Source organism: Tiliqua scincoides, chromosome 2 (genome assembly GCF_035046505.1).
Source record: "Tiliqua scincoides isolate rTilSci1 chromosome 2, rTilSci1.hap2, whole genome shotgun sequence".
Lineage (NCBI taxonomy): Eukaryota > Metazoa > Chordata > Lepidosauria > Squamata > Scincidae > Tiliqua > Tiliqua scincoides.
Genome location: NC_089822.1, coordinates 87906804 through 87930511, shown reverse-complemented (window position 1 = coordinate 87930511; position 23708 = coordinate 87906804). Strand labels below are relative to the sequence as shown.

At 46.3% G+C, this 23708-nt stretch overlaps 1 protein-coding gene across 1 annotated transcript; it reads right to left on the bottom strand.

Annotated features, from left to right (window-relative positions):
• Nucleotides 1-9350: 9350 nt before the first annotated feature.
• On the bottom strand, nucleotides 9351-23275 carry LOC136638572 (thioredoxin-like). The gene is made up of 6 exons (XM_066612611.1): nucleotides 23139-23275; nucleotides 20989-21073; nucleotides 20012-20116; nucleotides 12942-13001; nucleotides 10094-10159; nucleotides 9351-9476 (listed from the first exon to the last, which is right to left on the bottom strand). Exons 1-6 carry the CDS (start codon nucleotides 23273-23275, stop codon nucleotides 9414-9416), a joined length of 516 nt encoding a protein of 171 aa, XP_066468708.1. The 3' UTR covers nucleotides 9351-9413.
• Nucleotides 23276-23708: the final 433 nt, after the last annotated feature.

Below are 23708 nucleotides of genomic sequence, written 5' to 3'. Positions count from 1 at the left end.
CAACTTGAATCTCATGTACAACATTTGAAGGGAAAATTGCACAGATGTGTCCAATCATAAGGAGAGCAGAAAACTAATGTCCCAATCTTATCCTTCCTCCCCTGTCCTGGCTAATACAGGAGCACCAAAATGGCTTCAGCTGCATCCTGTGGTGGGAGGGTCAGTCAAGGAGGTCTTCTCTGGGTAAAGGAACAATTGTTCCCTTATGCGGGGTACACCTCTGTGGTCTACTTATATGTGTGCTAGCTAAATAGCTGGCACAAGTCTGAGTGGGATTAGGTCCACCCATCCCCCACCCTGTTTCACCCTCCTTACCCACATTGCACCTTCCCCCACCCCTCCTGCCTCTCCCACTGACTTACCTTCATCAGCAAGCACTGGGAGAACTGCTGGAGTCGGCAGAGAAGTACTGCCCTCCTGCCAGTACTGCTGGCAATGCGCTGAGCAGAGTGCTGTCAGAGTGACTTTTGCAAGTGGTGCTGGCTGCTTTATGGCAGTCAGCACCAGCACAGGATATGCACCGCTTTGTAGGGCCAAACTTCATTTTAGATGGATCTCCGTGATTAGAGCTTTTTTCCAATTTTTTTCTTGTAAAAGAATTTGGGGCGTCCCAATTTGGATCAAAGCCATGGGGCAGAAGGGGATCCAACCATTCCTCCTGTGCTCTGGCCTCATTTCAAATTGCTCCCCACAACTGCTATTAGCCACAAAATGTACAAGCACACATTGCCCCTGCTGCTAGCAATTCGGGAGCATATCAAATCAAGGAATGAAAAGACACAGTTGGAAAACCCCTTTTGTCCTGCACTCTGGCCCTGATCCAAAACAGATGACTTGGAGTTGCTTTCAGAGGAAGGAAATTCTGTTAAGAGTTCCAATAACACAGAAGTCCAATGTAATGTAAGGTTTGATCCTCTGAATAATCATCTTAAGATGCACTTTAGTTGCTGTGAGTCTGGAGCACAAACCACAGTGAACAGCTGAAACATATAAAAGGAACACTCTGATAGGGCCTCTGATGTTATTGAAGCCAGAGAGCAAGGGGCCAAAGAGTCCTTTGCTTGGGTGTGGATTTTCATGGAAATGAATGAATGCATGGAAATGTTGCTGGTCCTCCAGCCTTTGCTCATCTAAGAATATAGCCCCGTTAAACATTAATGGCCAAGCAGCCATGCAATGTGGCTGTGGATGGTTGCTATCTGTGCTTAAGCAAATAACATATTTGAGGGCTCACTCTGTTCAGACAATGTGCTTGGCAGGCTGACATCAGCTGTGTACTAAAATGTTCACAAGGACATGTACTACCTCCCTGTCAAGGTATCTCTTGAGTCTGTAACCCTGATCAACTGCCTTTGTATCATCCTAGTGCTGAGGAAAACATAACTGTTACATTGATGGCTTCTTGGAATAGCACCCTTCTTATAGTTGCAAAGGGGAACAAGGAAAAGAGATGGAAGCCACATGGGGTGGGTGAAAAGAGGATGAACTGACGTTTGGCTCTTAGGTAGCAGAGCAGTATACTGCATTTGCACAGAAATTTCATGCAGAGTGAAGCTCAATGTGAACGTCAGGATTCCTCCCAAGGAGAAGCATCTGAGAATTTTCAAGTTGCTGAACAAGTTGCCAGCAAGACAAGTGAAATTTCTCAGGGGGTATCTGCAGATCCCAACCAGGCTTCTATTTGGGGTATCATTTTTTATGGTCAAGGAGCAGACCGTAGAAGAACAGTCTTCTCTCCCATCCACCCAACTACAGGCGCAATCCAAACTGCGGCCTATGCCGGCCCAAGTCCCTTGGGCCAGCCTAGGAGGGTCGCAAACATGCCGTAAAGCACGTTTGCACCTCCTCGACATAAGCCTCCACGCTGGCTTCCCCTCAGCTGCTTGTGTCGGCCCACCTGCGCCAACACAAGTGGAAAAGGTAGGCATGGAGGGCGGGGAGGAGGGGGGAGGCATTCCTGGGTGGGGGGAGGGCGGACGATGGGCGGCCCTGGGGGCGGGTGGGCAGGGAGCGGGGCTGGGATCTGGCAGTTATGCCAGATCCCAACCCCTGTTCTTGGGGAGACTTGTTCTCCAACCCCTGTTCTTCTTGGACTTGTGCCACCTCCAGAGGTGGCACAAGTCCGAGGAGACCCATTGTGGCCAGCAGCCCTTACCGCTTCTGAGCCGCTTCTGGCCACAATCCTGCACTGGATACAGCACAAGCCTCCTGGCTTGCCTGTTCCAGCACAGGTTAGGATTGCGCCCTATGTCCATCCAAGTGGTAGGACATCTGGGGAGGGCAGCACAACCAGGTGCAAGGCTCTGACATCAGGACACAACAGAGCCCAATGGAAAGCACCATACTTTTGATAGTAAGTACTAAGTGTGGTCCAGTGCGATTGAAATGGCTTGTTCTGCAGCCTCCTATAATTGTGTCTGTTCCAGCTCATCCATCTTCACACTGCAGTAATGATACGTTACTTTTACCCTTGAACATGCATAATACCTTGTGTTGAATTGAGGGGCCAATGTTGCAAGCTTGCAGGTTGGAGAGGATTCTTTGTCAACGGGGCATTTTTGTTTGGTAGAACAAAACAACTGGATTTGCACTGTGCTGATGCAATCCACTCATGCCATGGAGGCTGTTGATGCTTTAGTAAATAAGCAAATTGTGCATCTGACCGAGAGGGCTGCAGTCCACAACAGCTTCTGCTGAAATAAATGTGTTGGTCTGTAAGGCGCCGCAAGACTCTTTGTCACCACAGACTAGCAAGGCTACCCCTCCGGCAACTGTCACCATAAAAGCAGTGTACCGATATAATTGTGATTAGCTCACAAACTCATGTTGGAAAGTGGCGAGAGGCATTTCTAGACCTTCACAGTCGTTTTCCTGCCACTGCTTGTACTGGTTCAGACACAATCTGCGAGTTGACAATCCTTCTTTGTTTAATAAGGTCACTTTATGAAGCTAAGAGGGAGTTCTGCCAAGGGAGACTCACAGTTTCTTACAAGGTTCAGAGAAGCTTGTTTATTTATGACATCCTTGTGGCAGCTCAGAGTAGCTTAAAGTATATGGAACTCCTCATGAAACTTATCTATGACTTCTCCACTCTAAGGTTGCAGTCCTATAATATTTACTTGGGAGGGGGTCCCATTGGACTCAGGGACTGACTTCTGAGTAAATATGGATAAGATCATGCTGTTAACATACTTATTGCCTCTCTGCCCCCAAACTTTGCTCATCCAAGTTTACCTTTAATCCTCCAAAAGTGTCCTGCATCAATTCTCAGTGACTCCACACATTTTCTTTTGCTATTTCTTGTGCCTAGGACCCCCTCCCAGAACATCCACATGGTGCCATTTTGCTCCTTCAAATCCTTCCTTAAAACACACTTTTCCTATGAAGCTGTGGGCTTAGGGCCCAATACTATGCCCTCCCATCACTGGTGCCGGCACTGGGTGCGGTAAACATGCCATAAAGTATATTTACGGCAAGGAGAGCAAGGAGTGCCGGCGCTGGCCCTGTGCCAGTTGGTGTTGGACCCAGTGCTGGAACGCCAGTGCCCAAGGAGCACCTGAAGTATAAGGCACTCCACGGGGTGGTGGTGTGGATTCCTAGGCGGGACTTTGGCTTTCCAGTATGGAGTCCCCTTCCTCCAAGGAGATCTCCAGCAGCCTTGGCAGTGCCGCTGGATGCAGCAGTAGCCATTTTGGTGCCACTGCAGCCATGGGAGCTTCCAGCTTCAGGATTGGGCTGCCCATCTGCATTGCACCCTGGGAATGGTTTCATTTGGGAGCTGAGTGTTAAGGAAGTAAGCCCACAGCTTCATAGGAAGGAGTCTCCTTTGAATACTTCCTTAAAACACACCTTTCTGTGAGCTGTGGGCTTACTTCCTTAGCACTCAGCTCTCAAATGGAACAGTGCCCAGATGTGCAATATTTAATGGTGTGCTAGCTGTGGGAGGGTCACATGCTGTATATGGGGCACACATGGACACTTCTCCCCTAGACTGAGATGAGGGACAGCCAGTTTTTCAACTGAAGTTGGATTTGCACAGTGCTGGTCAATCTATGAAATCACCTCTCTAATCCTTTAGGGCTCACCCTTGCACTGATTGGCTGGCCTTTGTTCAGTAAGAATTAAACACTTCTCCCGTCCTTCTCAGAGCTAAAAGAAACTCAGAAGAAATTAAAAAACTGAATTACCCAATCAAATATCTGAGTTCAAAGATGGCATCAGAGTTCAGCCAGGTGGGACACTGGCTGAGACTCCACAAGCATTACAGGAACCACCTGATTGGGCTGACCCCTGACCATCCTGTATCAGTGGTTGGTACCCAATGCACCATTGGGGGTATGTGGAGGTGCCATGGGGTAGCCCAGAGTATTTTTTTCTGTAATCCACTATCTTAGTAGGCAGGTTCAGTCTTTGAGAACCAAACTCTTATTTATGGTTGCACTAGCTCACCAGTAAAGAAAAAGAGAAAATAACAAATATGCTTATAATTTGTTGTTTTATGCTGTTTATGTAACTGTAACATGGAGACAATGTATATGATTCTAAGGCCCAAATCCTAGCCCACTTTCTAGCATTGGCATAGCTGTGCCAATGGGACGTGTGCTGCATCCTGCAGTTGGGTGGCACTCACGGAAGCCTCCTCAAAGTCAGGGAATGTTTGTTTCCTCACTGAGGAGCTGCATTGCCCTTATGTTGATGGTGAAAAGTGGGTAAGGATTGCGCCCTAAGGGTGCAATTCAAAGCACCCACTTGGCCTGTGCAAGTGCCTTCTACCAGCTGATGAGTGTTGCGAAAGTGCTGCAAAGCACTTTTTGCCACTCTGGGGGGGGTGATAGGCCAGCACATGGATGTGCACCAGCCTTCCCATGCCAACATAGGCCCCAAGGCAGGGTGAGTTCATGCCAGCCGCATTCAGCCAGCATGGAAATCTAGGGGTGTGTGTGGAGGGCATGGAGGAGGTGGGAGGGAGGCATTTCGGGGCGGGTGGCAGGCGAGAAAGTGGGCGGGCGGGCAGTGGGAGGTGGGGCAGGATCCAGCAGTTATACCGGATCCTAACCCCATCCCCGGGTAGCCTGGGTCAGCCCCATGCTGCTTGGATTTGCGCCACCTCTGTAGGTGGTGCAGAGGCGAGTGGCCCCCATTGGGGCTGCTGCAGTGTTACCTGAGGTAAGGGAAATGTTTTCCCCTTGCCCTGGGCTGGCCTTCAGTCTCCCCCAAACTTGCTCTGAGTACAGTGCAAGCCTGCCAGGCTGCTTGTTCCAGCGCAAGTTAGGATTGCGCTGCACATGCAGTTACAAACTGATGGTCATCACAATTCCTCTTAACATAAGACACAGAACAAGATATTTGCACCGAGAGTCCAGGTTTGATGATCATAATAATGTTCCTTTGGATCAATGGACCACCTGGCAGTTACTCTGAAGGTGATGGAATTGTAGAAGATCCTGAAATACTCAGCTCTGTTCGGGTGTGTGTAAGATATGAATTGGGACTGTGGTGAGGTCAAGGGTTAAAGCTCCTTACTCATCATGTGTACTGTTAGAAACCATCAACCATGGAGGCCCCAGTGATGTGATAGGCTCACTGCAATCTTTGTCCTTTAGAAACCCATTGCTGCAAGGATGACCTCCCAATCCCAATTCAAAGGCCACTTCCCTCTTCTGCTGGGAATCATTGCTTTCACTTACTTGCTGTAGGCTCCACTTCCTCACAAAGAGGATGACTGAGGCAGTGAAGGCTGTGTGCCATTGGAAGCTGCCTGTCTGAGGACAGCAGCCATGAGCGGTCTGATGAGTGAGACTGCAACTGGCAGTACTGCACATGGCTGGTGCATCCTCCTTCTTCACATGTCAGCAGCCAAGTAAGGTTTTGAACTCATGATATAAGGGGGACTCATGCGCATGAACTGGAGGTTGTCCATGACTCTGTGTACCTTGGCTCAACGATCTCCGACACTCTCTCTCTTGATACTGAGCTAAACAAGCGCATCGGTAAAGCAGCTACCACGTTTTCCAGACTCACAAAGAGAGTCTGGTCCAACAAGAAGCTGACGGAACATACCAAGATCCAGGTCTACAGAGCTTGCGTCCTGAGTACACTTCTGTACTGCAGCGAGTCATGGACTCTTCGCTCACAACAGGAGAGGAAACTGAATGCTTTCCACATGCGCTGCCTCCGACGCATCCTCAGCATCACCTGGCAGGACAAAGTTCCAAACAACACAGTCCTGGAACGAGCTGGAATCCCTAGCATGTATGCACTGCTGAAACAGAGACGCCTGCGTTGGCTTGGTCATGTCGTGAGAATGGATGATGGCCGGATCCCAAAAGATCTCCTCTATGGAGAACTCGTGCAAGGAAAGCGCCCTACAGGTAGACCACAGCTGCGATACAAGGACATCTGCAAGAGGGATCTGAAGGCCTTAGGAGTGGACCTCAACAGGTGGGAAACCCTGGCCTCTGAGCGGCCCTCTTGGAGGCAGGCTGTGCAGCATGGCCTTTCCCAGTTTGAAGAGACACTTGGCCAACAGACTGAGGCAAAGAGGCAAAGAAGGAAGGCCCATAGCCAGGGAGACAGACCAGGGACAGACTGCACTTGCTCCTGGTGTGGAAGGGATTGTCACTCCCGAATCGGCCTTTTCAGCCACACTAGATGCTGTTCCAGAACCACCATTCAGAGCGCGATACCATAGTCTTTCAAGACTGAACGTTGCCAAAACTAACATGATATATGACTAACGGGTGATTAGCCAATGCACCCCCATCCCTGCACTGTAGTTCTCAAGGGACACTGCAAGAACATGCATGCACCCAAATATTACCAGCCTTTTTATAACTTAAAAATCCTTTGGAGGGTCATCTTTTTTCCAAATTACTTGCAAAGTAAACTTGTAGTTACTGGCTCAAATGTAAGGTGAGAAGAGGAAGACACTTTGCACATCCCTAGCTTATGCAGTAGTACTGCCAGACACGACAATATTGTACATGGCAGGAATAAAAGCCACATGCTCTCACTTTCTGCATTGGGATGAAAAGCCTGCCCATTACATTTTTTCTTCATTCTTTCTCTTGGGAGAGAATGGAGAGGGACAAAGCACTCTCTGCCTAAATTGGAGGTACCATTTATTTTCTTCTCCTGTTGTCATTTGTGAAGTTTCACTTTCAGCTCGAAGAGGGCTGTTGAAAATGGAAGCAGGGCTTTACAATCAGTGATGAAAAGCATCACTGGAACATGACAGTAGGAAAAGGCAAGCAACTCAGCAAAACATTGGATGGCCAGCCGCACATGAAGAGTATCCATCTGTACGTACTCATTTATACACATGCAGAAGAGCAATGGAATGTACATGTGATTAGCACACCCGTCCAGCTGTATGCACAATTGGCTTGAGGCAAGATTGGGGTTGAGCTCACATCCGCTCTATCACCAGCCAATAGTACTGTTGTCTGGTTTGTATTACCACTCAGTTTGTTAGCCCAGATCTAGTCCTTCACTGACAAAAGGCAGGACTCCCGCAGTTTCCTTGGAATTGGGTGGATGAGAGAGAAAAGGTTGTGTATCAGCATACTGATGAATACTCCAGCATACTCCAAATCTCCAGATGACCTCCCTCAGTGGTTTTATATAGATATTTCAATGCATGTCATTGTAAACAATGTACATGATGTGCTTTTCCCAACAGCTGTCTGTTCAGCAGTCTTTGTTCCCCCGCCACCTGCTCCAAAGTTCAGACAGTTTTAAACTGAAAACTACCAGAAAAATTCTCACTCTGTGAGTGGGGATAGGGCCAAAGATGTGACCTTAAATGTGTGAGGGCCCAATCCTATCCAACTTTCCAATGCCACTTCAGACTCAAGACAAAGGAAAAAGCATTCCCTAGTCTAAGGGATCATCAGAGATGTACAGGCTGGGTATGAGGATTGATGCTGAAACCTAAGAGCAGCCATCGTAAGCCAGACAATATCAAGGCTAAAGCAAACACCTGTAAAGAGCACAGAACAATTTGTATTGTATGGATGTGTCTTGTCTTGGTGATCCTGATGGTGCACCATCACAGCAGCAACACAGCAGACAAGCTTACAAGGCTTCCTTTGTTCCCCCCAGCCTCTGAATCAGAGGGAAAGAAGTTCCCTGCCATCTTGTTCTTTCCTTTCCTATCTGACTGGCTGTTATCCTCACAGATTCCCAGCTGAATACCACCATCTCTCCTCCTTGGCTGCTTCTTTCTCACTCCTTAAATACAGTGCAGCAAGTCATGCAAGCACAGGAAAGTTTTCCCATCTTGCACAAACTTATCCTCTCTGTTGGCTAACCTGGCCATGTCCTTTGGAGGGAGTGGCACCTTGGTTACCTTGGCAACCCAGTCATCAACCTAGTCACTGTCCTTTGCTCTGTCCTGCTCTGTCCACCATCAGAATTTCCACTCGATGTGGCCACATCCCAAGAAGGGGGATCCATGATAGTGTAAAACACCATATTTGTATATACTACTGAAAATTATTTGCTGACATAGTCCAAAATGACTCTATTCTCAGGCAGATTGTCCACAACTATTAACTGACAGATGATCACCCATAATAACATACATACAGAGTGCAAGAGACTATAACCACAACTGTTACTTCCCAAGAGGGCTGCAGAGTTACTTGTGTACAGTTGTAGGGCAGCCCAATCCTGGGCTTCCCGGGGCGCCCAGGCTTGGTGGCACTGAGGAGGGCTACTGCAGGAGGTGCCTTGGAAGAAGGGGACATTCGTCCCCTTCCCCCGAGCAAGGTAAGCAACCCCGCAATGGGGCTACTCACTTCACCATCGGAGGTAAGGAAAAGATGCTTGTGTAGAGCGCGCAGCCCTATGCGATAGCCCTGGATCCTGCAGAGCAGAGCTCCGCAGATCCTCCTCCCTCCCTCCCCCAGCACACCTCCTACCTGCCCCCCCGGCTTGCCTCCTTCTGCCCTCTCTCCCCCCTCCCCAGAATGCCTCCTCCCCGCCCCATCCCTGCCCCCACCTACCATGCCACTGGTCTGTGATCCGGGAGACTGCCGAGCCGCGGAAGCTGGGCGACTGCCCGGTGCTAGCCTAGCACTGGCTGGTGCTAGCCCAGCACCGGCCGGTGCCCAGCAGTGAGCCCCGCGAACATGCCTTATGGCACATTTGCGACTGTACTTGGTGGCACGTAGCCATGCCAAGGAGCACAGGAGTGGGCTCTGAGTATTTTACAGGTCACAGCCACAGCCTGTTACATGATGCCTGAGTGACACAGCTACCATTCCATGACACATGATCCTACTGTTTTGTCAGTTCTAGATAAGTATACTGAACCCACATCTAGTGCAAGATATGCTCCCATGGACATTTAATTTGACTAGCATTTGTTGGTAACATCATGGGTTTTAGGAGATAGCATTCTTCAAGGATCACATCAGCTCTTTAATCTTTGATTCCAGTTTCTTTGCATTAGCACCAGTCATTTCAAAGATCTAAGAGAAAAGAAAAATAAAATAAACTGAAAAAGCAGGTAAGCATTAAGCTACAGAGTCTGTTATATTTTTTTAAGAATATGTTCCATCACAGAACATTAGGAGCCAGAGCTAGTTAGTGTCTGTGGGGAACAGCTGGCATTTTCTAAAACAACGTTTAAAGAAACCTACCAGCAAAAAATAATCACTAGTAGGCCTGCGGGGAAGGAGCCAGTCCCAACTCAAGAAGGGGGGTGCCACCGTGGAAAAGGAGGTCCCCCATGTTGCTGACAACCAAACTTTAGATAGTGGTAGAACCTAGAGGAAGGCCCACCTAGCTGCCCTTAAGGGACAGGCCATCTCATATGGTTAAACTGAGCAATGTGGCTGGATGGATTATTTTCAAAGAAAATGGGAGGCATTTGATAACATTTGCTGAATGAACTCTGGAACCAGGCTCAAGCAGCAGAACGGTTGCCAGGGCTAGGCAGAGGTACACATTGCACTGAGGTTAGGATTCTGATATATGTTTTTGATATTTGTTTTGTTTTAACTGGCTTCCAAGTTTAATCAGGAGGCAGGGCAGAAATGGGCAGGCTACAGGCTCATCTTCATGAAGATGTGTTGGTTACAAATACCTTTTCTCCCTTTTTGAAGAGCTGGAATGTCGGCATGGCGACAATATTGCAGTTGTTAGCCACGTCCTGGGGAAGAAAGATGAATGATATGCCGTAAAGCCAGGAGACTCATTCTTAATGGCAAGATACTGATCTTCTATAAATGTCACTGATCAAGAGTGAGGGAAATGCAAGAGAGGGGAGTTGCATTTTGTGCATTAGGTCACACCAGATGTTCTCCCATTTTGATATTCATGTTGAAAGCAGCACATTGGACTTATCTGCAAGAGAAGAGATTCCGACTGGGGATCAGGAAAAAATTCCTGACGGTAAGGGTGGTTCGGCAGTGGAACAGATTGCCAAGGGGGATGGTAGATTCTTTTTCACTGGAATTCTTCAAGCAGACAAGCACCTCCTGCTCTAAGAGAATTTCCTGCTACAGGCAAGGGGTTGGACTATGTGACCTCTTAGGGACCTTCCAACTCTACGATTCAATTATTAAACCTGGCACACAAGCTTAACTTGATACAAGCCTGCCCAGACAGCTCATGCATCATGGAATTGTCAAATGCTGTCTTGGACTCCATCTTAGAGGACTTAGGAATCCAACTTGGAAGAGAAAAGCTGTGTACTAGGAGAATAGCTGCTAATTAGAAAAGTTCTCATGAGGATACCTGGTTATCAGGCTGTACCAGGACTCCAAGGTCAAAGAGCTGGGCCTGCTAATTAAAAATTAGCCACAACTGTGTGTTTCAGGAAGGGAGGGGCAAATTGCTCCTGGACAAGCCTTCTGTCATGTAGCTACCTAGAAGGTTCTGTGATCCAAAGCCTGTGACTGGCTAAACCTTCTGCACAGGGACATGATGTAATCTACCTGGAGTTGTTGTATCATCCTTCTAACTTTTCAGAGGGTCTGGAAACTCAGATTAGTTGAAGTGTTTTCTCCAAAGGTACCTCTTAGGATAAAAGACACTTCCTGGGGTGTGTGTGGTTGCCACCCATAGCCAGACCTGGATGGATGGCGAGGCAGCTTTCTGCACATGCTCAGAAGTTATGCTTCCATGTGAGGTTAACCTGTAGTAGTTTAGAAGCTCAACTTTATTGTTTTCTGTTCTGCTTTCAGTATAATTCCTATATCAGAATTGTAAGACTCTTGGACCCAATGCTAGCCAACTTTCCAGTGCTGATGAAGCCATGCCAGTGGGTTATGCGTGACATCCTGCCGGGGGGGAGGAAGGGGGGAATCAGTCACAGAGGCCTCCTCAAGGTAAGAGAACATTTGTTCTCTTACCTTGAGACTGCATTGAGGCTGGAAAGATGGGTAGGATTGGGCCCTTAACATTGTCTTTTCTTTTATTCTTAATAAATTATTAATCTTTACAGCTGTGGGTGATTCTTGGTGGAGAATTCCTGGTTCAGCTAAAACTGGTGTTAACCACAAAGTTAATCTATGCTTTTCCTTTGTTCTCCATACCTAATTAGTTCCTGAAAATGGCCCTAATAGTGAAAATCCAGATGAATACAATTAATCAAATTAATTTAAATGGGAAAAATTCTAACTTGTTCCAAATGATTCTAAGATCTAATGAGAAACTCATTTTCCAGGTTTCTAAGATCACCCAAAAATCATCCTAAATGCAATGAGGAAAAGGCTGTGTGATAAAATAGAATAACGTGATAAAGTATAATAACAATTAAGAACATTAAATAGTATTAGTAAGTATTAAACATTCTACCTGTATCCATAAAGCAATAGTGCTAGATGGAGGTGGAAGAGTGAGAAGCGGGAGACCATGGTGATAGTGGTGAGTGAGGGTGGCAGTGGTGAAGGCGACTGTTGACTGCTAGTGACACAGCACAAAAAGGGAGCATGTAAAAGGGAGCCGAAATGGGGGAAGTTGAACGGAGGATTGGCTACCCATCAGGCAGTATGCCTCACTCAGCTGCTTCCCGGATCATATACTGAAAACCTTGGTACAGATAAAGAGTCACATTCTTAATACATATACGTGAAAATCCATTTAGCTAATGTATGGACAGCAGCGAAAGAGTGCGCTAAAACTTTTGCCAGGTGGAGGGGGAGTTCTGAGGACTGAGTGCTTTTGTTCCTCTGAGGAGCTGGGATGCTGATACATCTTTTACCTTCCCCAGGTTTAGGGGCTGGCAGTGAGGGGTGGTGGCACATCTACGTTTGGGCTAAGTTTAGCTGGTTGAGGTCTATTCAAGCCAACCCACAAGTGACCCTCAGCTGGCAGCATTTTGGCTTTTCCCTGCAGGACAGCTGGGTGGGTCATATCAGAATGTTGTGGAATGTTCCATTGCAATGGAACAAAAAGAGTTAATGAGGGTTAATGGTCTGGTATGTATTCCTTTTTAAGAGATCTCTTATGAAGGTGATGGGAGATCTTGGATCATTTTGTGTGGTCAGCTTAAAGAAGAATTAAGGAGGCATTTTCTAAGTAAGAGCAGATTTTAACTGAGCAAGAGACAGACAAGACAGAGTTGAATGGAGAAGCTGGGTGAGAGCACCTTGGGGTGCTGCCAGGGAAAGTGATATAGGCTGCTATTGTTGGCAAAGAGTGCTCTGCTATCTACTATCTAAAGCTCAAGCTGCATATTTCTAACAAAGCAACTGATAGGAAGATAGCATAGACTGCACCGCTGTTTCCTCCCCAAAAAGTCAAAACTCAGGTAGCATTGTGCCTCTGGAACTTATCACTACTTGAGGAAGGGGAGGGGGGGACAACAATACCAAAGAAATAGAAGAAGAGGGCCGAGAACAAGGAGCAACCAGAAGAGCACAGACTACCTTTGGGTTCATGTTCTAGAAACCTATGGAATCATTTATTGTCTCCGTTTAGTATCTCACCTCTGCCACATCCACATCCACTATGCAGAATAGCACATTTCCATACCGAACAGCCATCTCCTTCAAAACAAAATGGAAGAGGTCTATTAAGAGACATCAATGAGTAGTTTGGATGTTGTCCTACTTCTCAAGTGCCTTTCAGTGTAAAGGATCACCCAATGTTGCTGTCCTCTTTGTCAAGCTGCTCCCTTCTCTTGTTGGCTGTTGTTGGCATCCTTCAGTCTCGGAAGACTATGGTATCGCACTCTGAATGGTGGTTCTGGAACAGAGTGTCCTCTCCAGTGGGTGAAGCCTGGGTAAAGTAGATATGGAGGATAGACTGTTCCCATGCAGCAAATCCCGCCTCTCCACGTCACTGAAATGGTCCAATGGAAAGGCAGAAGGCAATAGGGTTGGTTCCAGCGGCGTCGCAGGAGTTGCCAGAACGTGACTGTGTTCAGCTATGAATTGTCTCAGGGACTCCGGCTCTGGATTTTGCCTCGAGGTTGACTCCTGAAGCCTTTTCCATAACTGGATGTAGGCACAAGGCAGTGGAGGTTTGGGATCAGAGTTTTCCTTCTCTCAGATGAGCTGCCTTCCCAGGCTAACGAGTCCCATCTACCCGGTGGCTGTTTAGTCGCCTCTTACGACAAGTACAGTACAAGTACAAGTATGACAAGTACAAGTACATCTTGTTGGCTATGCATCATTAAACCACCAATATCTGGGAGAGAAATTGAAGTTAAGAAAAAAAATATACCAAACTACATACCAATTTTCAAGATATTACAACCCAAGGATTCTATTTTTTATTTTTTAGCTAGCTGGCTTTCAGATTGCATTGTGAGGAGCTGTGAAAACCAGGGAGCCAATAGTGAGACTGAGAGGAGCAGTTTTCAGGTGGTGGGCAGAGGTGAGGAGGCAACAGCCTGGCAGGGAGAGCCACACACTCTGTGTCCACCAGCCCTCTCCCCTGGCCTGCCACCTGCCTGGTCACTCCACCCAATGATGCACCAACTTCTTCAAAACCAGGTGAGAGTAGTATAGGGGCATGGCTTACAACCTTCTCCTCCTGTGACACTGCTGAAGATCACAGCAATGTAGCTCAAGGAGGATGTAGTCACTGTTTCAGTCCTGTTCCTGATCATATCAGTGATCAGGGAAAGGGTTCTCCATTGCTTCCTTTTCTCTCTGACCATTTATTCTAAACTGATAAGGTAGTGAGAGTGCTGGACTGCGGATGCTCCGCTTCTAGGTTTCTTCTTGCCTGACCAGTTTAGAAGAAGAGGTAGCAGCAGTGGTGGTGACGGAGAAGTGCACATTGCACAAAAGAAGAAAAGCATGGGAAGTGAAATTTTGTACTGCTTCAGAAACCAGCTTGACTGGATCTGGGCCTGCTGGGAATCGGATACTTATCAGAGTTCCTTAATGAGAAGCAGGAAAGCTGCCCAAAAGACCATTAGCTTGTCCTGCTACATGTAGCCAAAGAGGAGTGCTGAGTGTGTTTCAGTGAGCCAGGAAAGATCACTTAGACATAACTAAGTTCTGGAAATCAGAGTGGCTCACTTCAAAGTAAATAAAGCTGGGATTGGGCTGTATTCAATTCATGTGGACCCACAATGGGGTGCAAGGAGTCTGAACACATGACTTGAGTGTGCTCTTCAATATCCTTCTGCACAGCTGTTTCATGGCAGCTGGGCAGAAAAGGTTTCTCAGCAGACAAATTGATGCAAACCACTGCACTGTAAAACTGGCCCTTTAGTCACGAGTCTGTGCCAGTCTTCCATGAGAAGCTTCATCTGTCTGCATTTTCTTTTTTACATATTATTATGGTAGAAGAACACAGTCTTGCATTTGATAACCCTGTTATCTTGTGAAGATACATGATCAAAAACCAGAGCCACTGAAGATCAGACTAGATCAGCATTTCTCAAACTGTGGGTTGAGACCCACTAGGTGGGTCACAAGCCAATTTCAGGCGGGTCCCCATTCATTTCCATGTGTATTTTATCTTCAATATATTAGATTTGATGCTACCATGGTATGTAACTGCATCTGGGGAAATGTGACAGATCTGTACTTTTAACAGGCTACTCTGTATATACTTTTAACAATGACAGTCAATGGGGCTTACTCCCAGGAAACTGTGGACAGGATTGCAGCCTTTGGGGTGTTTGAAGAATTTTTTTTTTTAACAGATCAGCAACTGCTTGGGAGGGTTAGGAAGGTTCTTTATTTTAAATAAATTTTTCAACTTATACTTATTGTAAACTTTTATTAACTTAATTTGATTTAATTTTGTCCTAAGGGGGGGTCTTAAAAATTTTCTCTTGTGGCCATGAGATAACTTCCAGGTTAATGACATCACTTCTGGTGTGTTCTGACAGATTGTCATTCTAAAAAGTGGGTCCCTGTGCTAAAATGTTTGAGAACCACTGGACTAGAGATTGAATGCATGTTGCTCTTGGCTTTCATGGAAGCTTCCTGTCCAGCGCAAACAGCAGCCAAATCCAGATTGAAACTGTGATGGGGGGGCAAATGGCTAAAACGTGCCTTTCCCCACATCAGGATAAGTACCTGTAGCTTTGGACCCTGGAGCAGTTGTGTGATTAGAGTTCCTTGCTTGTCCACATTGCCTGACCTTCCCTTGCAGCATACCTTGTACTGTGCTTGGGCTCTGTCTCCACCCCAGTCCAGCTGCAGATTAACAAAGGTGGTTCCTCCCCTTCCAATCCTCAAAGAGTGGAAGAGGAGGAGCAATGGGACACCTGGGTGGTTCCCAGGGCTCCCTGCAATAATACACAGATCTTTGGGAGCAAGCAATTGGCTAGAACATAAGAACAGCCCCGCTGGATCAGGCCATAGGCCCATCTAGTCCAGCTTCCTGTATCTCACAGCAGCCCACCAAATGCCCCAGGGAGCACACCAGATAACAAGAAGACCTGCAAGGCCTCCTGGGAATTGTAGTTAAGAACATAAGAACAGCCCCACTGGATCAGGCCATAGGCCCATCTCGTCCAGCTTCCTGTATCTCACAGCAGCCCCACCAAATGCCCCAGGGAGCACACCTGATAACAAGAGACCTGCATCCTGGTGCCCTCCCTTGGCTAGTTGGGTAGGGGGAAGAGGAAGTGTCTGTATGAGATTTGTGTGGGCTCTTCCTTCTCCTCACACCCCAATGAGTAGTTGGGCCTGCTCCTAGGGACTTTGCATCAGCAGGGAACCCTGCGAACAAGCCTTGACTGTTGCTTGAGTAACAGCAACCAAGAACTCTTCATTAAGAAAATATACATGGCACAGTGAGACTATAATTCCATAACTGTATATGCAGGTTGGGAAAACATAGAGTCACCACTTAACTTTGTTTGTGTGACACACAGTTCTAGGCTGCTGTGACTTGTGCAGTGGCTACAGGTGTTTGGATTCATCCCTGCACGAGTCCTTGTGTGAGCAGAACTGAGCTCATGCTCCACAAGGCCCAGTATGTGGCACTCCCCCATCCCACACCATGGCTCTGATCCAGACTGCGCCTTACACTTCTCCTATTTAGCAAAACTAAAGTATCCAAAAGGCAATCATGTGCTTTAAACAGCATCTACTTTGATCTGGAAGCTCTGAAGAAAGGTCCTGGGAGGGGGAGCCCCTTTATTAGATATCTCTTGTGGCCTATTGCTCCTTTTATGCTTTTAATTCATGCCTTTCCTTTGCCTAGTTGAAACAGTTGCTGAGCAACCAATGAGGACAGCTGCAACAGCACCTCTCCCCAGGGAGCCAGTTAGGACAACAATGTGTGAGGTATGTGCTGTGCGCATAGAAATGAAAACAAAAGAGATGCAGACCGACACACGCTTTAATTCTTCATATGGTGATGTGAGCTACCTGAAGGGCATTTATGGATTCATCTATAAAAATATTCCTTCCTGAAAGCAGTTGACATCTTCAGGAGGAGCAACAGCAGGTCAGACTTCTAAAAACACGAAGGCAAAGTGGTTACAGGAAAGCCTGGCAGATGCAACTTGTCATGCAACAGGGTTAAAAAAAAACACACCACCTGCTGAAATTCCTTCTTCTAATCTATGCAACTGTCAAAGGTATGGGAGCCGCCTCCTTCTCTGATAACCCATATGCAGGAGATCAAGGAAGAAAAAGCCCTTTAATGCAAGGGGCAAATAATATAACTTCTGCTGCTCACTCACTCTTCAATGACTTTGTGAAATAACTGCAAGTTGCTGTTATCTACATTACAGACAGGGACCGAGACTGAGAAAGACTTGCCCAGGACTGCCTAGCGACTCTTTGACTACACTATGTTGGAATCCAGGAAGGTTGTCAGATCTGCACATCGTATGTAAGATGCAGAAAATGGCAATCCTGGGTCAGACTCTCACCATCTTCCCCATAAAATCTCAAATCACTTGTGACATCCTAGCATTGTGTTATCACTGGCCCTGCTCTACAGGCTGTTGCTGTTGAAGGTAGAGCAAATGCATACCATGATGGTATCATGACATGGGGCAAGTGACCCTGAGCTTTATGGTAAAGATGGGGAGAACCCAGAACAAGGATGCCTTGGTCAGTGGCAGTCCTGGGTCACACATCACAGGCAGTTCTGCCTAAGGGGAGAACCAACATAAGGATGTTTGGGTCAGTGGCAGTCCTGCATCACACAACACAGGTAGTTCTGCCCGTTATCTTTTATATGTTTACATTGGACTTCTGTTGCCATTGTGTAGGAAAAGGCCAGTGGTTCCCAACCTTTGGGACCATGGACAACTGAAGAAAAATTTGGAATTGTCGTGGACCACATAAAATCCCCCAAGCCCCCTTACGCACAAAAAATACAAATAAATTTGGTTGTCCATGGGGGAATATTAGGCAAGACACTGAAAGTGTCAGTGGCGGCTGTGGGCGGTCCATTCTCTGCCCTCTGTGGTGGCCCCTGGGGAAGTATCTTGCTGAGTGAGCACTCCTCCCATGGTCCACCAGAGAGGGTGGAGAACAGATGTCCACAACTGCAGCTGACACTTCAGCAGTCCATAGGAGATTGCTTGCTTGGCTAGATGCTAGGAATGATAAAAAGCAATTATCATTGTTTTCTGGGACCTCGCAGACCACTTCTCAGGGTCTCGTGGACCACCTGTGGTTCACGGACCACAGGTTGGGAACCACTGGAATAGACAATGCACATGAATGACTCAGGGATCAAAAGTGGTTTGTTTTGATCTGCTCATGGTTGGAAAAGGGCAGATCAGCTACATGGTGTCTGTCTTAGGAGTATGCTTCTACCGCTGCCTTTTAAATCTTTCAACAACTTCACCTAAAGGCCTTCAACTTGTTCATTTCAAAAACCCACAACTCTCCCCTCACTTTTAAGTGCTTCACTAAAAGCCCATTGTTGGAATCTTCAGTGTGTTTTTGGGAAAGATGCATTAGCAATTCCCTTTCCATCTAACTAGCACTTGGGCTGTTTCATAATGTGAGATGTCTTTATTGCTGTCTTCAGTAGTCCTTGATTTCTAGCTCAGGCTATCAATCACATGGTAAGTTGTTTGTGATGCCAAAATATTCCATTACTTAGAAGGAAAAAGCACAAATGTACATAGAAGGAGCTGATATGAGTCTGCCATCTTTATTTTCTGGCAAGTTACCTGTACTTTTAAACATTGCATGAAAGAAATTCAGAAAACAGAAAGATAGAAATTGAACCTTTCTCTATCACTTCATTTCCATGCTGGGAAACTCTTTAGCCATTGCATTCCTGGCATCAAAGGCCATTTAAGTTGGTACACTTTTAGGCCCAAATCCTAACCAACTTTACAGCGCTGGCATAGCTGTGCCAATGGGACTTGTGTTGCATCCTGCAGTTGGGCAGCAATCATGGAGGCCTCCTCAAAGTAAGGGAATGTTTGTTCCCTTACCTCAGAGCAGGGGTGTCCAAACTTTTTGGCAGAAGGGCCACATCATCTCTCTAACAGTGTGTCAGGGACTGGGAGAAAAAAAAGAATTAATTTACATTTCAAATTTGAATAAAATTACATAAATGAATATATTAGAGATGGAAATTATATGAATGAATGAAGGTCTTGCTATAGCTCAAGGCCTATAAAAGGCCTTGCACAAAGCAAGGCCAACCTTTTCTTTGCTGCCATTGCTGCATCACAGATGTGAAACAGCAAGTAGTGGAGGGAGCCCTCATCCCACAGCTCACACGAGAGGTCAAACAGTTGGCCGTCCTGCTAAGAGCAGTTGCATCAGACCAGCACGGGCTCCAGTATCTCCAGAGGGCTAGAGGCTCATTGGAGACTAGGGGCTTCTTGAGGGCCAGATTGGGTAACCCCTGCTAATTGGGTAGGAGGCACTTTTTCAAGTGGGTGCTCTTTTTTTTTAGCAGGGGGAGAGTAACTGGCCCACCTCACCCCAGCAGTGTCTGTTCTAGTGGCTGTCTGCTGGTATTCATTTGCATCTTTTTAGATTGTGAGCCCTTTTGGGACAGGGAGCCATTTAGTTATTTGATTTTTCTCTGTAAACTGCTTTGTGAACTTTTAGTTGAAAAGCGGTATATAAATACTGTTAATAATAATAATAATAATAATAATAATAATAATAATAATAATAATAATAATAATAATTGGGAGTCCTTGAGGGCTGCAAGTGGCCCCCGGGCCAGGGTTTGGGTACCCCTGCCTCAGAGCTACATTGCCCTTATGTCGGTGCCAAAAAGTGGGTTAAGATTGCATCCACAGTTACTCATATGGACTCCTGAGCCAGCAAAGAATTCTGTTGATTCAGGTAAGGAGACCATGAGAACATACAACTTAAACCTTTTTTTTTCAAACTGAACATGGTTTTGTGTCTTCAGCAGTAGAGATGAATTTAGGAAATGCCCTTGTCGCTTTGCAGTGTTGTTGATGGAGAAATATGTGGTGAATATCTTATTTCCATTCACCTACAAAGGTATGGATATTATTATTATTCTAGCACTATGAGTGCTTTCTGTTACTATGTAAAGAGCCATATTCACTGATGGTGTCTAGCATTCTAGCACTCATAGCTACAAGGTGTTGGGGTCAATGCTGGCAAAGTAGACTTACGTAAACAAAAGGACGCATCATCTTGCAAGGTCCGCACCATTTTGCTGTAAAGTCGACAACAACAAGATTGGGTCCTGCATTCTTCAAAAAATCAGTAAATTCTTTCTGTTTACAAACACACAAGGAAACCTTAGATGAACCTTCCAATCACTGAGCAGAAGTAACAAATAAAATCAAACATTTAAGTTTTTTTTTCTTAAAAAATTAATGAGAAAAAATATGATTTTTCCACAAATATCCATTTGTATAACATAAGGGAAACCAAACTTATGGAGTCTGCCAGCACCACAGGAATTCTCTGTAAACTACTTTGTGAACTTTGTTGTTGAAAAGCAGTATATAAATAATTCTAATAATTCAGAAAAAGGATGCTGAATGTCACCTCAAAATGGCCACAAGGGCTGTGTGCATGTATCTTTCACCCATGTGCATACATGCACACATCTCCCATCCATATACATGCACACCTTGTATTCACCTACCTAGGCACACAAACAGACTTTCCTTCCTTAGAAGGTGTTCTGAAAATGCCTGCTAAAGCTGCAGGCGAAATGTCAAGAGATAGAGTTTTTATTGAATCACAGCCATCAAGCCCAAACAATTTTAATATTGTTAATCCCACCGTCCATGAAAGCCTTAGCAGCTGAATGCTGCCCCCAGATGCAATTTATCTGACCCCCATTATAATTGGGCTCTCCCAACTTGATAATAGGGCTAATCATATCTTGAAAGTATGAACAAGATTTGCACATTTGCTCTTCTGTCATTTGCAGCTAATGAGTTGCTATGTGAGAACAATGTGCTTATTTCTGGCCATCACCTGCTTAATGATGTCACTTCCTTCTTAATGATGTCACTTTCAGCCCTCAGCAGGTACCATGAATGCAAACTTTGGCCCTCAGTATAAAACAAGTTTGACAGCCCTGCCCTAGAATGTATGTCAAACTTTCCTTCCATCCATTTGCCATGGCCCCTACTGCAGCCACCAAAGTCTCCTCACCTCCACCTGTCCCACTCAGCACACTGTTCTTCAAAGCTCTTCTTGGTTCAGCCTGTGCTTGGCTAAGAAAGGAGTAAAGAGGAATTGTGGACAGGAGAAAAGCTGAACACTCTACCTCCCACTCTCCTGTGCTCGCCACAGTTCCTTTTCACAATCTCAGTTCATGGAACAGGCAGGTCAATAATGTGAGTAGCAGGTATGGAGAGAAGGACCACTTGAAACCTCTTTGTGTGCACCACCTTGAGGAATTCAGATGTAATGTATTTGTTTTATTGGTGTTCTTATCAGTTTACAAGGTCAAAACCTTGGACAATACTAGGACAATTCTCACAGTTAAAGAGGAATGAGATGTCAGGTTAAACCAGAGCACATCTGCATTTGGAGGGGAAAAAATGTCTTTTCTAAGTTGCCCTCAAACTAGAGAAATTTGCCAAAGAAAAAACCCTGACGTAAATGCTGGCTGTGTTCTTTGAGACCTTCCTAGCTCTTGGCTATTTTCTTGATTTCCTTTGTTGAAGTGAGCTCTCAGGTTAGTTACCGTTGCAGGTTTTGAGTTGCAATGGAATGTTTATCAATATTTCAACTGCTCAGGGCTTGAAAAAAAGAATTGCCAGAGTACTAGGCATAGGAACGGATGGGACCAGTGGTGGGAAAGGGTTCAGAAAAGGAGGAATGTGTCACTGTCACAACAGCAGTCAACTGTAAAATGATTGACTGAATAATGTATGGGAGAGTGCTGTGTTAATAGGGATGTGAATGTAAGTAGGTTTATGTGAGAACGTGAACAGGGAACTGACACAGAAATATTACCAGCAAAGCACATCAGCATGCTTGGTTAATAGTCGCTTGCTAGGGATTATTGCCTCAGTTCAACAAGGGCAATATGGGCATGAATCATCTTCTGGATCTGCTCTAGCACATACAAAAGAGGGTATGGTGCAACAGCAACAGGCAACAACTAAATCTTGCAGCCAGGTCTGTACACACTATGCTCTTTGCTGAACCCATGTACACCTGCCAAACAGATCACAGGGACTAGTTTCAGCTCTGAGAAGACTGAACACCTGTTCAGAGAGAATCAACTGGTTTCAGCCAAAAGACCCTTCCATTCAACAGGTGATCAGCAGTATCTCATCTGTTTGGAGGGAGCCCCTTGCATGCACTAGCAGGTTTCCACACACAGAAGATAACAGGTCCTGCTCAGTCAAAATCTCCATTTATTTTCCTTGTTACCAGAGCTTATTCTTTACAGGTCATGCTTTGTTATCCACTGAGGTTCCAGAACCTTCAGTGAATTAAAAAAAAAATCAGTGGATACTAAATCATTAGAAAAATAGCCTTAAATAGGCTTAAAGACCCACTTCCAAATTTCTTGCTCTTCCTTTGGCGCCCCCAAAATGCGTTGGTATATAGACACTATACTGCATTCAGCTGTTATAATGTCTATACCAATGCATTCTGGGGTGAAAATGGAGGAGCAAGAAATCTGGAAGTGGGTCTTTAAAGCTATCTTTAACCCCCCCCCCCCCCAAGCTTGCAGCAGTGCAGTTTAACAGCATGATTTGCTTGAGTCTGTGGCTTTTATAACAGATCAAACCATTGACTGGCCTCTTCACAGTGTATTCAGACTGTTGCCTAGCCTCTTCAGCAGCGCATACACTCACACCTGAGATACTGTCCACTCCTGACCAATGTTGAAACTAAGACAATATAACATAGCCCAATTCTATGGTGTCTGATCCGCCAGCACTGACTGACTAACAGCAGTCATAACAGAACTTTAGGCAATGCACCAAGTAGCTGCCAGAGCACTGGTGGGAAGGACGTAGCCTTCCTGTGCATGTTGCCGGATCACTGGGCACCCACTAGAGCTGGTAAACCAGTGACATGTGGTACGGAGGCTGCTGGTGAGGCAGGAACACCCCACCGGAGTTCTCCAAAAAGAACTCCCAACCCCCTATTCTGCCCCCTCCCTGCCCCTTTTCACCAGCTCCCACCCCCATTCCGTCCTCTCCCCCACTGGCCAGCGATGTGTGGTACAGGGTTGGCAGGGGAGACAGGACCGCCCCACTGGAGTTCTCCAAAAAGAACCGCCACTGCCAAAGCCGTGAGGGTGCAAATACTCACAAACTACGCAGGCTTAACAGCGCCTGGAGCATTTGCGTTGTGAGATTTTGTTCATTCACAGCTGCTGTGGTGGTGGCGCTTTTTGGAAAACTCCAGTAGGGTTGTCCTGCCTCCCCTGCTGCTCCCATACTGCACATCGCTGGCCAGTGGAGGAGAGAATAGGGATGGGAGCTGGTGAAATGGGACAGGGAGGGGGCAGAGTGGGGGTTGGTAGGTGCAGGAGGAGAAGAATCCAGTGGCAATGGTGTGCGCTGGCTCTTATCTCCGCCATGGGCAGCCTATCACCCCCTTTCTCCAGACCTGTGCCAGCAAAATCACTGGTCCAAGGAGACCTATTGAGGAGCCAGAGGCTTACAGAGCTTTAAGGGGATTTAAATCTCCTTTCCCCTCTGAAGTCACCTAATCCAGCCCCCCCCCCCCCGGATGTGCAGCTGCACCAGTGGGGAGAGAAGGATAGAATTAGTAATGTAATAGCTCTTTTCTCCAAAATGGTAGTGTGAAGATTGGCCCCTGAAGCAGTGAATTTTGTGAGGAACTGTTGGATCCTTTTCAGCCACACTAAACGCTGTT

Bases quoted from the DNA above. Each gene is read 5' to 3' on its own strand.
- LOC136638572 (XM_066612611.1), bottom strand. From the start codon at position 23,275: ATGTGCAGTATGGGAGCAGCAGGGGAGGCAGGACAACCCTACTGGAGT. The intron at 21,074-23,138 runs GTGAGTATTTGC...CTCCTTTCTTAG, and splicing joins CTGTTAAGCCTGCGTAGTTT to CCAAGCACAGGCTGAACCAA. The intron at 20,117-20,988 runs GTAGGGGCCATG...GTTTGTAAACAG, and splicing joins AGGAGACTTTGGTGGCTGCA to AAAGAATTTACTGATTTTTT.